This window comes from Myotis nattereri (genome assembly GCF_964212035.1).
Source record: "Myotis nattereri genome assembly, chromosome: 13".
Classification (NCBI taxonomy): Eukaryota; Metazoa; Chordata; class Mammalia; order Chiroptera; family Vespertilionidae; genus Myotis; species Myotis nattereri.
This window is the reverse complement of record NC_138088.1, coordinates 58,871,355-58,885,508: the sequence shown is the minus strand read 5'-3', so window position 1 is coordinate 58,885,508 and position 14,154 is coordinate 58,871,355. Positions and strand designations below refer to the sequence as shown.

The 14,154-nt window shown below is 57.0% G+C and overlaps 1 protein-coding gene across 2 annotated transcripts in view; it reads left to right on the top strand.

Moving 5' to 3' along the window:
- DOCK1 (dedicator of cytokinesis 1) overlaps positions 1-14,154 on the top strand; it is a 290,957-nt gene that overhangs the window by 271,364 nt on the left and 5,439 nt on the right. For both annotated transcript variants that reach the window (XM_081104750.1, XM_081104749.1), the window contains exons 43-48: positions 461-545; positions 1,312-1,398; positions 3,229-3,405; positions 3,870-3,953; positions 8,470-8,607; positions 10,947-11,092. In XM_081104750.1, coding sequence (XP_080960876.1) covers positions 461-545; positions 1,312-1,398; positions 3,229-3,405; positions 3,870-3,953; positions 8,470-8,607; positions 10,947-11,092 — 717 coding nt within the window. The remainder of the gene's footprint in view (positions 1-460; positions 546-1,311; positions 1,399-3,228; positions 3,406-3,869; positions 3,954-8,469; positions 8,608-10,946; positions 11,093-14,154) is intronic.

Genomic DNA, 14,154 nt, shown 5'->3' with positions numbered 1-14,154 from the left:
GATCTAAAACTACTAGTAACGCATGTAAGACCTGTTCAAAAATAACAAAGATGCCTTTTTTTATTTTCAGAATAATAAAGTATTAAGTGAAATTATTTTAAGAAGTTCACTGTTGAAAGACTAAGTTAAACGGATCCGTTATTAATTGACAGTTTTACGTAACAAGCACAGGCGTGGCGGCGGTGGGCCTTTCCCTCTCCTCGGAGTCACCTTCGCTGCTGTGCGTCTCTCTGTCACTCTGCATCTGGTCTCCCTGAGGGTTTGGGGGGCGGGGAGGAGGCAGCTCCAGCTCATTTTTCCACCTGCCAACGCTGCCGGGGGAGAGAGGCTCAGCTAGCGCCTCCGGTCAAGGTCAGGGATATTTTAGGGAACAGGTGTCCCGTTGGGAGGCACGGCCTCGCCCCGCAAAGGAAATCGACTGCTTTGGGGGTTAAATGCCTAATGATTTCTCTCTCTGCAGCTTTTACAGGGTGAACGAAGTCCAGCGATTTGAATATTCTCGGCCGATCCGCAAGGGAGAGAAAAACCCAGACAATGAATTTGCGGTAAACACACACACACACACCCCTAAAGCTCATTCCACCCCCAACCAAACGGCCTGCGGGATAGAACTGCCCTGCCGTGCAGACACCCTAGCACAGCGCCCCTCAAACATAGACAGTGGCGTCTCAGCCGACGTCCCAGTCCCCAGGAGGCTGTGACAGGTGACAGGCTGCGAAAGTGTCTGAGTTCACACACACAGGTGCCTCCTTGTGCCCTGTGTCTGTATCGGGCCACTGTGCAGACTCAGCCGCTCAGTGTGGGGTGAGGAGTCATGTTTGTTGGCTTGAAACAGTTTCCTCCCATATGTAAGGCAACCTTCACAAAACATGGAGATTGTGAAGTGGTGTTTTTATTGAAACTGTACACACTTTTCAGTGCTTAGTGAACGTGCAAGTGACGTGTCTGAGCAGTGGGTGATGGTTCTCCCTCCTATTTCCATGTCTTTATTTTAGAGCGTAAACATGTGCTGGTTATGTGGAAATACTAAAGCGTAAAGCACTGGTTTTGTCATTATGTGAGCGTCACTTTGACGAAGCCCCCTTGTCCTCGATGCACGTGCCTTTGGCGGCTCAGTAAGGCCTGGGCCTCACTCACGGCAGCCTTTCCAGAAACCTGTTTGCTCCGAGGGAACCCCCTCATTTCCCCGAGCGTCCTCTCTCCCAGGGGACCCCGTCTTGGGGGCTGGCCTTGCGAGGGCCGGAAGTCCCGCTGGGGCAGAAGCCGCCAAGCTGCTGACCCTGCTCACACGGGCGTGTGTTCCCTCCGCAGAACATGTGGATCGAGAGGACCGTCTACACGACCGCGTACAAGCTGCCTGGAATTCTCAGGTGGTTTGAGGTCAAGTCCGTTTTCATGGTAAGGACACGCCCGGGAGGGATTGTCGTGGCCCTCGCTCACGCTTCCCCACGTGTGCCGTGTGGTCACTGCCCAGGGTGCTCGCCGCCCCCAGATCAGACAGACTGAACCCTCCATCACACTCGCCCCCTCCCCCCGTCTCTTCGTCCTCAAACCTCCTAGTGAGATGGGTGAGCACAGCCGGTCGAGCTTATGGGAAACGGAGACAGCTTCATGCCTCCCACAAGGTGGGGTGCCAGCCTCCCCATGGTCTGCCAGACCTCCTCTTAGCTACAGGGAGAGCTTAGGGCAGTGATGGCGAACCTATGAACTCATTTTTTTGGTTGATTTTTCTTTGTTAAATGGCATTTAAATAGATAAAGTAAATATCAAGAATATAAGTCTTTGTGTTACTATGGTTGCAAATATCAAAAAATTTCTATATGTGACACGGCACCAGAGTTAAGTTAGGGTTTTTCAAAATGCTGACAGGCCGAACTCAAGAGGTTCGCCATCACTGGCCTAGGGCCAGGTCCCATTTGCATAGGGCTTTTCCCAGCTCCTTCCGATGATTTCATCGCCATTTGCATGACAAACACCTTGATTAATAGCACTTGCTCATTTCAAGCCAAGATAGCTTGCTACTCCTCCCTGGCACTTTAAAGAAAAAAATGTTCTTTTATTAATTTCAGAGAGGGAAAGAGAGGGAGAGAAAGAGAAATATCAGTGATGAGAGAGCATCATGCATCGGCTGCCTCCTACACGCCCCCGACTGGGGATTGAGCATGTGCCCTGACTGGGAATGGAACCAGTGACCTCCTGGTGCATGGGATGACGCTCAACCCTTGAGCCACACCGGCCGGGCGCCTCCCCAGCATCTTTTAAAGAAATAAAGACTTGCATCTCCTTAGCTAACCCTGCGTTGCCTGTGGAGTGCTGTGGGGCAGTTTCCTTAGGGACTCGTCGGCCACAGGCTCCCTGTGAACGTGTGGCAGCAGTGATGGCCTGCATATGCGGTCCGGTTGAAAGATGCCCGTTTTGTGGTGTCTCCTGCCTGCCGTGCCCTGGCAGGGTCTTAGCCGGATGGCGTTGGCTACCGTTTAGTTTCCAGCGAATCTCCTTGAAAATCCAGATGTGGTTCTAGGGCACATGGAACCCTCTCTTCCCGGCTGTGTTTCCCTCCAGTCCTTCATCCTCGCCAGTCTGAGCCCTGGGGCACCCCAGAGCGTGCCCTGCTCACCACATCCCTCCCCACCCCAGGTGACCCTCCTGCTCCGATGCCCCGGGCTCCGTGCCTGTCCCCACCCTGGGCCCTCTCACTTCCTGTGCTGGGAGCTCCCTCTGTGGGCCCATGGCACCCAGGCAGGCCCTGGCGGGGGGCTCAGGAGACAAGTGGCAGCACGCAAGCCTCACGGGCACCATTGCGTGAGACGGGGCATAAGAGGCCCTCCCGCCGCCGGGCGCTCAGCCTCTGAAGGAACCTCTGCCCATGAGCCCTTTGTCTTCGGGGTTCTGTCGTTGGGGAGCTGCCAGGTGCCCCAGAAGCAGCTTCACCCCTGGGGGGGAGGGGAAGGCGGCCTCCGGGAGGCGGCCTGGCACTGTTCCCTTGGGATTGGCCCGTGGGGACCACACCTGTGGACACCCGATGAGACGGAAATGCCTGGCTGCCTGTGTCCGGGCAATCGGGGACCGTGCCCCAAAAGGCTGCTGGGAAGACAAGAACATGGGAGGAGGAAGCCGGTCCTTGCTCAGAAGTGCTTCCCCCCTGGCGAGGTCCCGGGAGCCCGAGCGGCGGCTGGGCCGGCGACAGGCGTGGAAGCAGCCGGCCCGACGCCTGTGCGGCCCCCGCAGGTGGAGATCAGCCCCCTGGAGAACGCTATCGAGACCATGCAGCTGACCAACGACAAGCTGGACGGCATGGTGCAGCAGCACCTGGAGGACCCCAGCCTGCCCATCAACCCCCTCTCCATGCTCCTCAACGGCATCGTGGACCCGGCCGTCATGGGCGGCTTCGCCAACTACGAAAAGGCAAGTGGCCCGCCAGCTCGCCACAGCCCTGTCCAGGGACAGCCCACCCTGGTCTCCCGAGAGGCCTAAGGCCAGGCCAGGGGGCCCGGGCAGCCCTTGCAGGCTGGAGACGGTCAAGGGCCCACCATGTCCAGGCCTGGGCGGGGCACGGTCCCCCAGGTTGGCTCTAAGAGGGACCCCCATGGCTTTCATGAGCCCTGGGACCACTGAGGCCACAGAATCGAGTCTGGCTCCGTGGAGAGGGCCAGCTGGCCCCCGGGAAGCATCTCGATGGGAGTGGGCAGGGTTGACGGACAGCGGTGTGGTCTGGCCCCGGCGTTTGCACCACAAGCCGCCCCCTGTCCTTGTGAATGCAGGAGTGTGAGTCTGTTTTACCCACAGCTCCGTCCCCGGGGCCTGGCGCACAGTAGGTGTGCAGAGCGCATGGTGGGTGCTGGGGTACTGAGTGGCTCCCGCCCCTCCAGGCCTTCTTCACGGAGCGGTACCTGCAGGAGCACCCGGAGGCTCATGAGAAGATCGAGAAGCTCAAGGACCTGATCGCGTGGCAGGTGAGTGTGGGAACATAGCCTCGCGGGGCACAAGCCGGGGGGCGGGGGGTGTCACATCTGCGTTTCCCAAATCCAGTGCAGCTCATTGCTTTGCTTTTCTACTCGTGCTCCTGAGACCTCCGAGTCTTTCCTCAGAGGGGCGGTTCTCCTGGGAGCTCTGTCCACCTGCTCTGCTCACTTTGGGCAGCTCACTTCTTGTGGCTGTTTTCTCTTGTGGGCGGCAAGCAGGGTGCTGGCTGGTGTAACCCACAGCTGGCTGGGTGCAGAGCGCAGGCTAGGGGATGTCAGGGAGCCCGGTCTCCTTGCGCCTGGCCGGGTGTGGCTCCTAGGCCGACACTGGGTCCCTGACATGGTCGGCTCCTCCTGAGGAGACACCTCTGGGGACCCCTCTGTCCTGGCCAGTCCGAGCCTCACCTGCGTGGCTCCTCCATCATCAGCCCATTAGCGAGTGTGGCCTCTTAGGGTGGAGTGGGCTTATGTTATATTTGACTGTGGTCAAATTTACAGAGCACACAATTTATCACTTTCACCGTTTTCATGCACAGTTCAGTGGCATCATTCATGCACAGTTCAGTGGCATCACACCAGCATCTCTGGGACTCTCCGTCTTGCAAAACTAAAACTCTGTCCCCACTAAACAGCTCCCCGTTCTTCCTGCCCCGGTGCCCCCTTCTCCTTTCTGTCCCTGTGAACTCCCCTACTCGCGGAGCCTCACGTAGGTGGGATCACACAGCATTCTTCCCTCTGCGCCTGGCTTATTTCACTTAGCAGTGTGTCTCCGAGTTCATCTGTGTTGTGACGCGTCAGAACGCGCCTCCTTTTTGAGGCTGAATAACATTCCGTTGTGTCTCTCAACCACATTCTTAATCGTTCACTCACCGAGGGACACTGGGTTGTTCCCACCTGTTGGCAACTGTGAATCACGTTGCCGTGAACCTGTTCGATTCCCTGCCTTTGCGGCGTGGGGGGTGCACTCAGAAGTGGGGTGCTGCTGATGCACTAACTCTACTTTCTGTCCTTTGAGAAGCCACCAGGCGGCTTGCCACAGCAGCTGCACCATTTTATCATCCCGCCCCCGGTCATGTACAGGGTCCCCGTTGCTCCGCATCCTCCCCAACACGTGCTGCTTTCCGTTTCTGTTGTTTTTGTGCGAGTGTTGAAATAGCCATCCTAGTGGGTGTGACGGTGCTGCACATCGCATGCACCTGACATCTGTTTGGCTTGGAATTACTCCGATAACAAGTGTTGGCCTGGCCAGTGTGGCTCAGTGGTTGGGCATCGACCTATGAACCAGGAGGTCATGGTTGGATGCCCGGTCAGGGCACATGCCCTGGTCGCAGGCTCGATCCCCAGTGAGAGGCCAGAAGGGGCGTGCAGGAGGCAGCCAATTCATGATTCTCTCTCATCATTGATGTTTCTCTCTCTCTCTCTCTTTCTCTCCCTTCCTCTGTGAAATCAATAAAAATATATTTAAAAAGAAAAAAGTCAGAAGGAAAGAAAGGAAGAAAGAAACGTTGGGACCTCCTGGGCCAAGCTGCCTGGGCTGGAAGCCTCCTGTGGGTGGTTTCCTGTTACTAAAAACAGGGACATAGTTGAAGTGTCTGGAACATTCCAATTTAGATGTTGCTGTAGCCAAGGGTGCACAATTCAGACCTCCTGACGGCGATGCAGCCATTGCCACACAAAAACTGGTTTGGTCTGCAGAAGTTCTATTGATTTTTGTTCCCTGCGAGCTTTTACAGCAAATTGGATTTTAAGAGTTTCGAGTCCTACAGAGGAAAATAATTTGTCCCCCAGAGAGAACTGTGTGTCAGCACTGTGTCATGGCCCCTTATAACTTTATTAAAGGATGACTTTAAAGCCGCTCGCGGGGGAGTTGAAAGGAGGCATCTGTTTTCTAGCAACTTCATTAAATCAAAAGCACTGGAAACTCATATTCAGACATTACCTGTGATTTCGCTCTCGTTTGCAATGTTTTGAAAACCCATGTGTTCCGCTCCCTAATTGAGCCTCGCAGCCATGAAGAAGTGTGGGGCTCTCCGAATGTTCGCTTCTGGTTTTGTTAGTTTGCCTGCTTGGTTTTTTCTGAGACTCCGTGTGGGTGGAATGAGCTTCCCCCCGGGAATCCCCGGGCCTGCCAGCACAGTTCCCACCACCGAGGCTCAATCAGCACATCCTCGTTCCTAAAACCGCTGGTGAAGGCTGGTGATCGATGCCGGGCAGCTCCCGGCTCTGTGCCAGGGCCTGCTCCTGCCCCGTGGGCCTGGAGGCAGGCGCAGGCTGCTTCGTAATTGGTAATTGCCGGTGAGCGCCAGCCCCCTCCCCAGGAGCCCAGCTGGGTCGCTCCCCAGAGCAGCTGTCCCCTTGAGCATCCCTGCTCACTGTCCAGAGGTGAGCCCACACAGACTCGGATGAACCCGCTGGGATGCGTCCGTGTTTCTCTTTGAAATGTGAGGCTAGCTTCACTGTGGTCCCCAGCTGATGACAGGTGCGACGTCGTGGCCGGGGTGGCGCTCCCCGAGCACGGAGCTGCCCTCCCAGTGCTCCCTGCTGCCAGCAGGCCAGGCCGGGACACACAGGGCCAGCCTCAAGGGCGGCGCTGCCTGGTAGAAGGGCCTCGTGCTCAGTGTGAGCCACGCGAGGGGGCTCTCCCTTCTCTGGGAGGCTCTTTAGAAAGACAGGTTTCTGGGCCCTGGCCTAGAGCAAATCGGGGCCCACGTGGGGGTCAGCAGTCTGTCCCCAGATCTCGATGCTCCGCCAGGTCGATCCCCCGGATTGACGGGTCTCTGAAGGCCACCAGGCCTCGCGCCGTGGCCTCTGTTCATGTGTTCAGCACCTGAGCAGTTGGAGAAGGTGTTTATTCATGGCTGCACTTCTGCCCCAGGTGACGCAGACCCCGCCCTCGAAGAAGGTTCTAGGGGACGCAGGCCAGGCACCTCCCTGGGGGATAAATTTCACGCCCCATAAATGTCACCTGCCAGATGGCAGTTCGTGGTCTTAACGTTAGTTCAGCAAGTAGCTTCTTTGGAGTCAAGATTCTGCCCAATGCAGGCTTTTATCAACCCAACGCAACACACGGAAAGGATTGGGTTGCATTCTGCACATTCCAGAAGGACCCTGCTCCGTCGAACTGTTCTCAGTGTGCAGAGAGGCTGTGCTTTAACCTGCAGGCCGCACCCCCATGCTGGCCTTCGCACCCAGCCAGACACACCGCCTCTACCAGCCGCGCAGGCTGCCCCCAGCCTGCCTCTGCGGGGGACTCAGGGAGCAGGATTCCCGTCAGCGTTTACTACTGTTGCCCCCGAACAGACCGCAGCAGCCGGGAAGCCGCCATCCGCGGGAGTGATTCCCACGGAATATTAAACACCCGCTGGCCGGGACCCCACCGCACACTCCTGCTGGCAGTCCCCGCGGGAAGCGGGTGCCTGGTGGGGTCAGGCCCGACTGTCAGCAAAACACACTGTGGGTGCAGCCAGAGGGCTGCAAACGGGGGGGGGGGGGGGGAGCGGGTAGGGGGACACATCCCCAGCCCCCCTCCTGGAGTGCCCAGGGCCACAGCTGCCTGCCATCGATGCCAGCCGAGCTCAGGTTAGGCCGTGATTCGTCTTGACAAGGTTTCGAGAATTTGTTCACTTGAAATTCAATTGTGTACTTATTACCCGTCTTCTAAATCTGCTCCTCGAGGTTGGTAATCTGCTCTACGAGGAAATCTGTTTCTAATCAGTGCGCTGATTTAATTATAAGTTATTAAGAGGAAGCCTCTTCGCCTGATTGCGGTGAGGAGTGTCGAGCTCCCTGTCGGCGAGGGAGGGGCGGATGGGATTGGCAGCAGAACGGGGAGGGAGCGAGCCTTTCCTGCCCCCCACCCCCCCGACAGCTAAGGCCGGAGGGTCCTGGTCGGTGCTGGGGAGGGAACGTCTCTTGGTGACACTTTTAAAGGTCACCTGCGTCTCCACGCTCTGAAGGGAAGTGCTGGCGGGAGACTGTGTGACAGCCGTGTTGGCAGCGAAGGGACTATTTTTAGTTTTGAGGAAGAAAAGATGCGGATTCGTTTCCAAAGCATGTCTTTCAGGACCACGGATCCCATAGACGTAGATGCTTGCGTTTGGGAGCTGGGCTCTCGTATCCCATAGAATATTCTTCGCTGAGAAAAACCTCTGCCCTGTGACCTGGCCCGTGGCTAACAGATCAGGTTGCATGTAAACAAACTCGCATGCAGCTCTTCCCCAAGGCCAGTGCCCGCCAGGTGGGCATTCCGGTGGGTGGACAAGGCGAGTCGGGGAAGGGAGGCCTCCAGGCGCCCTCGGCGCTGAGCCCCGCCCCCGACGCGGCCGATTTACAGCGCAGACGATTTTCATTTCCACTTTGGCCTTTGGGGGTGACAAGCCTGCCGATGCGTTTAATTGGCCCGGCCCGCGTGGACGCCACAGCAGGTCCCCGTGGCGGTGCCACCCCCGCCCTGCGTGCCCGCCTCTCCCGGACCGGAAACGAGGAGGGTCGCGCCTTCGTCTTCCAGATCCCGTACCTGGCCGAAGGGATCCGGATCCACGGGGAGAAGATCACCGACGCGCTGCGGCCCTTCCACGAGCGCATGGAGGCCTGCTTCCGGCAGCTGCGGGAGAAGGTGGAGAAGCAGTACGGCGTCCGGGCCATGGTGAGCGGTCTCCGCGCGGGGGGGTGGGGGGGGGGCGTTCCACGTGGCAGGCTCACGCGGCGGGGGAACTAAGATGCGGACAGGACGCCTGCTCAGGAAGCGGGGCGTCGGACCTCGGTCCCCTGTGTCGCTCGTCGGCCAGCAAAACCCGCACCTCCTTTCAGCCGCGGGAAATGGCGACGGTAACGTCCATGAAGTGGCTGCATCTCCGACGCCCCTTCGTGCGGGAGCGACAGGGAAACTCACACTCACAGGATCAGTCACATGTCACGCAGGGCGCGGCTCACAGTGTCCCAGGTCAGCGGGGAGCCTGGGCCCGGCCCAAGTCCCCGTCACTGAGGGAGGCGTGAGGGGTTAGCGAGGTCTGAGGTGGTCTGCGGGGACTCGCCTGTGGGAGGATGGTCACTGCTGGAGGCCAAGCAGGGCCCTGGCGGTGGTCGGGAGGAGATGTTCCGACAGCCCAGCCAGCCTGGTTCTAACTCCCGGTGCCAGCCTGTTCCGATGGCCTGGCCAGCCTGGTTCCAATGGCCTGGCCAGCTTGATACTAACTCCCAGCACCAGCCTGGTTCTGACGGCCCGGCCAGCCCTGCTGTGGGACAGACAGCGTCCACTCACGCGTCCTGGCCCCAGAGGCCCGTCTGTCAGGACTGCAGAGACCGCTGCTTCCGATGGAAAAGTCAAGTCCTGATCCTCAGTTTCAGGGACACAAGCCGGGCTCCGGGCCCAGCCGCAGGACCCTCGCAGGCCGGCCCGGGGGCGTTGCGGAGGCCGGGAGAGGACACTGCAGGCTCAGCACTAGTTTTCGTATAAGGAGCAGTTTCACAGCCTGGACTGGGCTGCAAGTCGCTGCTGCCTCTTTGGTTTTCTCACCGAGGCCAGTTGGTGGCTCTGGCCCCATGATTGGTGCTAAGCCCAGGCCTGGGCAGACCCCCTGCTGCCCGCTGCCAGCCGCATATCACTCCGAGCCAGTGGTTGGCAGGCTGAGGCCGCCACCTGCCTTTGTGAATAAAGTTTTATTGGCAAGCAGTCACCTCCGCTCTTTCTGTGTTGAGGTGCAGAGCCTGTGTCGCCTGCGAGCCGAAAGTACCAGTGATCCGGCCCTTTACATGTTTTCTATATGTTTGTATTGTTTTTAGAGAGAGGAAGGGGGAGGGAGAGAGAGGAATATCAATGATGAGAGATAAACATGGATCGGCTGCCTCCTGCACGCCCCCTCCTGGGGATCAAGCCTGAAACCCAGGCATGTGCCCTGACCGGGAATGGAATCGTGACCTCCTGGTTCATGGGTTGACCCTCAACCACGGAGCCACTGGCCGGGCTGTCTGGCACTTCACAGAAAAGGCACCCCGTCTCCTGCTCTGAACAGTCCTCCTGCAGTTTTGTTCCTTTCTTATTAAAGAGACAGTGAGCCAATCAAATTTAACTCATATGCAAAACACGTATTTAAGGCCTGGGCCCACTTTTCAGATGTGAAAGTGGTGATTATAAATCTGTCATCCGTGGCAGGTCGGCGTGGGGGTGACGGGTGGCGGCTGAAGCCACACAGAGAGGACGTGCCCTACAGGCGTGGGGTTCCGCGTCCTCGGGCCAAGGAAGGAGCTTCGGCGGCAGCTGCAGTCCCAGATGTGCCGACAGCTGGCTTGGGCGCAGGCACGAGCGTTTTCTCCTGATTAGAGGTTGACACGTGGTATCTGTCAGGGACACCTCTTTTGGGTGACATACAAACACATCCAAGAGAGGATGGAGAACTCCGTCCCGAGACCACTTTTCTGGGGAATGAAATGCACCCCTAGTCCTCCTCTGGGGAGGACGAGCAGCAGGCCCAGCGAGCTGCCCCGAACCCACCGGGCCTGGCTCAGCAGGGGAGGAGCCCCCTAACTAAGAGCAGGGGCATCGTGTTTAGTCAACAGGAGTCCAGTGGTCACGCGTCCTTGATGGGCACGTTTTGTCAACATGCAGAGTGGTCCCCAGTTCATCCAAAGGTCTTGCAGGTTCTTTCATCTTGTTCCAGATGTTACTCTGTAAATCAGGCTTTCTGGTCAGTGCTTCCTGCTAGGACTTTGGAAGAGGCTGATGGATCGTGGTCTTGGTAAAAAAAAAAAAAGTAAAAATAAAAATCAATCTGCATCTAAAATTTTCTAAAACCAAATCATCTTCATTTTCATCTTTGACTCCAAGTGGGAACATGTGCTGTACATAGAGGTGTTGACAATTTGGATCTAGATTCCAGGCTGTTAAGACAACGTGGTCCAGGACTCTGACCCCGCCAGAACGGAAGTCCATTGGTACGAACATCCAACGAGCCTCTCTCTCCGTCCCGCCCTCTCCCTCCCCTGCAGCCCTCCAGCCTGGATGACCGGCGAGGCAGCCGCCCGCGGTCCATGGTGCGGTCCTTCACCATGCCCTCCGCGTCCCGGCCCCTGTCGGTGGCCTCGGTCTCCTCCCTGTCATCGGACAGCACCCCCTCCAGGCCTGGCTCGGATGGGTGAGTGGGCTCGGCAGCAGGGAGGGGCGCGGAGGAGCCACCGGGGCCCTGGGTGGGTGCTCACACCTGAGGATATTTTAAACATCAAAACTGTCTTTGAAACTGAGACCCTTTATGACGTTACGAACTGAGTGCCCAGGGAGACTTTCAGGCTCTTGTGAGTTTGTGAGAGAGACGGTCCCCCTTCGGGAACCACTTTGGGTAGAAAGGTTTCCGTCCAATGTTAACACCTCCCATGAGCCTTCTGTCCGGCTCAGCACGTCCAGGAGAAAGCATGGTGCGCCCCTGGCCAGGTGCGCGGGGACCCTCCCCCTCTGCTCACCTCCAGGGTCACACCTGTCGCTCAGCTTCCTTGAGAGCCGCCTCACCTGTGAGACCTCTGGGAGCCACATTGGCTCTTGAGCGTCAGAGCACAGAGCCGCCAGGAAGGGAACAAGGACCTAATAGGCTGGTGAACAGTTGAGCCCTTGCCGAGCCTCCTCTCTCTCTCTCTCTCTCTCTCTCTCTCTCTCTCTCTCTCTCTCTCTCTCTTTACCTCATTGTTCAAAGAGAACCTCCATGTTGATACTTTTTGCGCTTTTGAGTAGCAAACATGTAACCTTTGTCCTTATTATACAACAAGAAACAATGTTGCAATTTAAACAGCCGCGAAGGGCTTCCAGCGGTTTTATTGTGGAGTTTGCACAGTTGTGTGCTTGTCCAACCCCATCCGGTTGCCACTCCATCACCCTGCCAGCCCGCGGGCTCCGGCCCCGGCAACACGCAGACAGGACGTTCCCGAGCGCCTTTTCTTGCCAGCGACTGGTGTGCCCGATGGGGAACTGAAAACTGTACCCACTTCTTTTTTTCCTTAACAGCAATTTTTATCAGCGTCTGCTATTTTTAAGGCCAAGTCCGTGTGGAAAGTCTCAATTTGGATGTATTTAAATCATGTGTGCTTGTTCCCGGCGACAAGATTGCTAGAGAAATTTAATTCGGCGGCTCCCCCAGAAAATCCCCGGGCTAGGCATGGAAAGGGTTCCTGTTCCCAGGAAGGTCGGGGTGCGGGTGCCTTGGCTCTGCAGGTTTGGATCAGAAGTGCGGTGTGTTGCACGTGTGAATGCACGAGCGCGGGCAGGCCTGGCCTTCTCCCTGGGAGCCGTGGTTTAACCTTGAACTGGAGGCATCTTGGATAGAGGCCAGGTTTTTGTTCATTCTCAGCGTTTCCTCCCCTAGCGAGGTGACTGGTGGGGAGGAAGTGGGGCTTTGGGCTCAAATGGCACAGGCTGCCTGCAGAACACAGTGCGTCCAGTCGGCAGTTGCTTCTCCCGGTGAAAAATGTAACCCTCAGCCTGCCTCTCCCTCGGTTCTTTGTAGAGATACCTGTCCTTCCCAGTGCATGGCTGCCTCTAGGCCAGCGGTTCTCAACCTGGGGGTCGCGACCCCTCTGGGGGTCGAACGACACTTTCACAGGGGTCGCCGAAGATCATCGGAAAACACATATATAATTACACATTGTTTTTGTGATTAATCACTATGCTTTAATGATGTTCAATTTATAACAATGAAATTGGGGGTCACCACCACATGAGGAGCTGTATTAACGGGCCGCGGCATCAGGAAGGTTGAGAACCACTGCTCTAAGTGGACAGCGTCCACTAAAACCTTCCTTCCTACATTAGTTGTCTTCAGTTCTTCAAAACCCAGAAGACCATTATGAACATGTTGATTATTGCTGATAATATAACAGACACACCATGTAACATAACGAATGTGGGTTTATGGGTGAATGCGATCCAGCGGGAGTCTGGGTGTCCCACAATGCCTCGGTGGTGGAAAGCCACATGGTGAGTTCCTCAGTCATCTCTGAGTTCTTATTATGGAAAAGGTCAGTCATACACCAAGTGGACAGAACATTGCAGTGAGCCCGCCGGGCTCGGGGCCTGCTGGGCACCGGTCAGGGAGCTCTGTGAACGCTGCTGGCTTCGGAGTGGGTTTCTTTCAATCCTGTGGCAGCGACGTGTCGCCCACAGGTGACATTTCTCAGAAATCACAGTGCAGGCCACTCTCCTCTGTGACTGCGGGACGGCGAGGCCGTGTAAGAGACCCCATCTCTTGTGAAACCGTTTTCATGGGCCATGTTTTCAGAAACATGAGGTGCTGATGACAAGGACCCCTTACGTGGGCGTTAGCGCTGAGAGGCTGTAGGGCCGTGTCCGCCCTGCGCACACCTTGGCCTGTCTCCTTCCGCCTTCCTGCTGCAGGGAGTGAGGTTCCCGTCTCCCGGGACCGCTCCTTCCCTCTGTGATGTGACTGCGGGGGGCAGGGACAGGATGCCCCCCGCCCCGAGTCGTACATTAAAATAGCAGGTGGCGACTGTGCAGGCGCGTGTGCGTGCTCGGTGTGGCCACGTGCCTGAGAAGCTACCCAAGACCATGTACTTGACAGGGTGTCCCTGCCACGCTCTCCCACCGTCTGGCTGGTGTCACTGAGCAGAAAGGTGTGGTGTCCTCCCTTCCCTGTGACTGAGGACGTCCAGCCACCGTGGCCGAGCTGGGACCCGGGGGCTCTGTCTGCAGCTCAGCTCTGGGCTGAACACCTGAGCGCACCTGGGACCTGCCAGCTGGGCCCTCAGCACAGGCTTTCAGATGGAGGCGACCTTCCTCCACGACCTTTGCACCCACCTGCTCCCTCCCACTGCACATGGATATTCCGGTCCTAATCGCTAAAAGCCGAGGGCTCCCCAGCTGGCGTGGCTCAGTGGTTGAGCATCGACCTATGAGCCAGGAAGTCACGGTTGGATTGCCGGTCAGGGCACATGCCCAGTTTTGGGTTCCATCCCTAGTGTGGGGCATGCAGGAGGCAGCCAATCAATGATTCTCTCTCATCATTGATGTTTCTCCCTCCCTCTCTCTCTCTCTCTCTCTCTCTCTCTCTCTTGCTCTCTCTTTCCCTTCCTCTCTGAAATCAATATATATCATATATATATATATATATATATATATATATATATGACATAAATAAATAAAAGGTAAGGGCTTGCCTTTGGAATAGACTCAAGTGCCCCCTCCCCGCGCAGATCG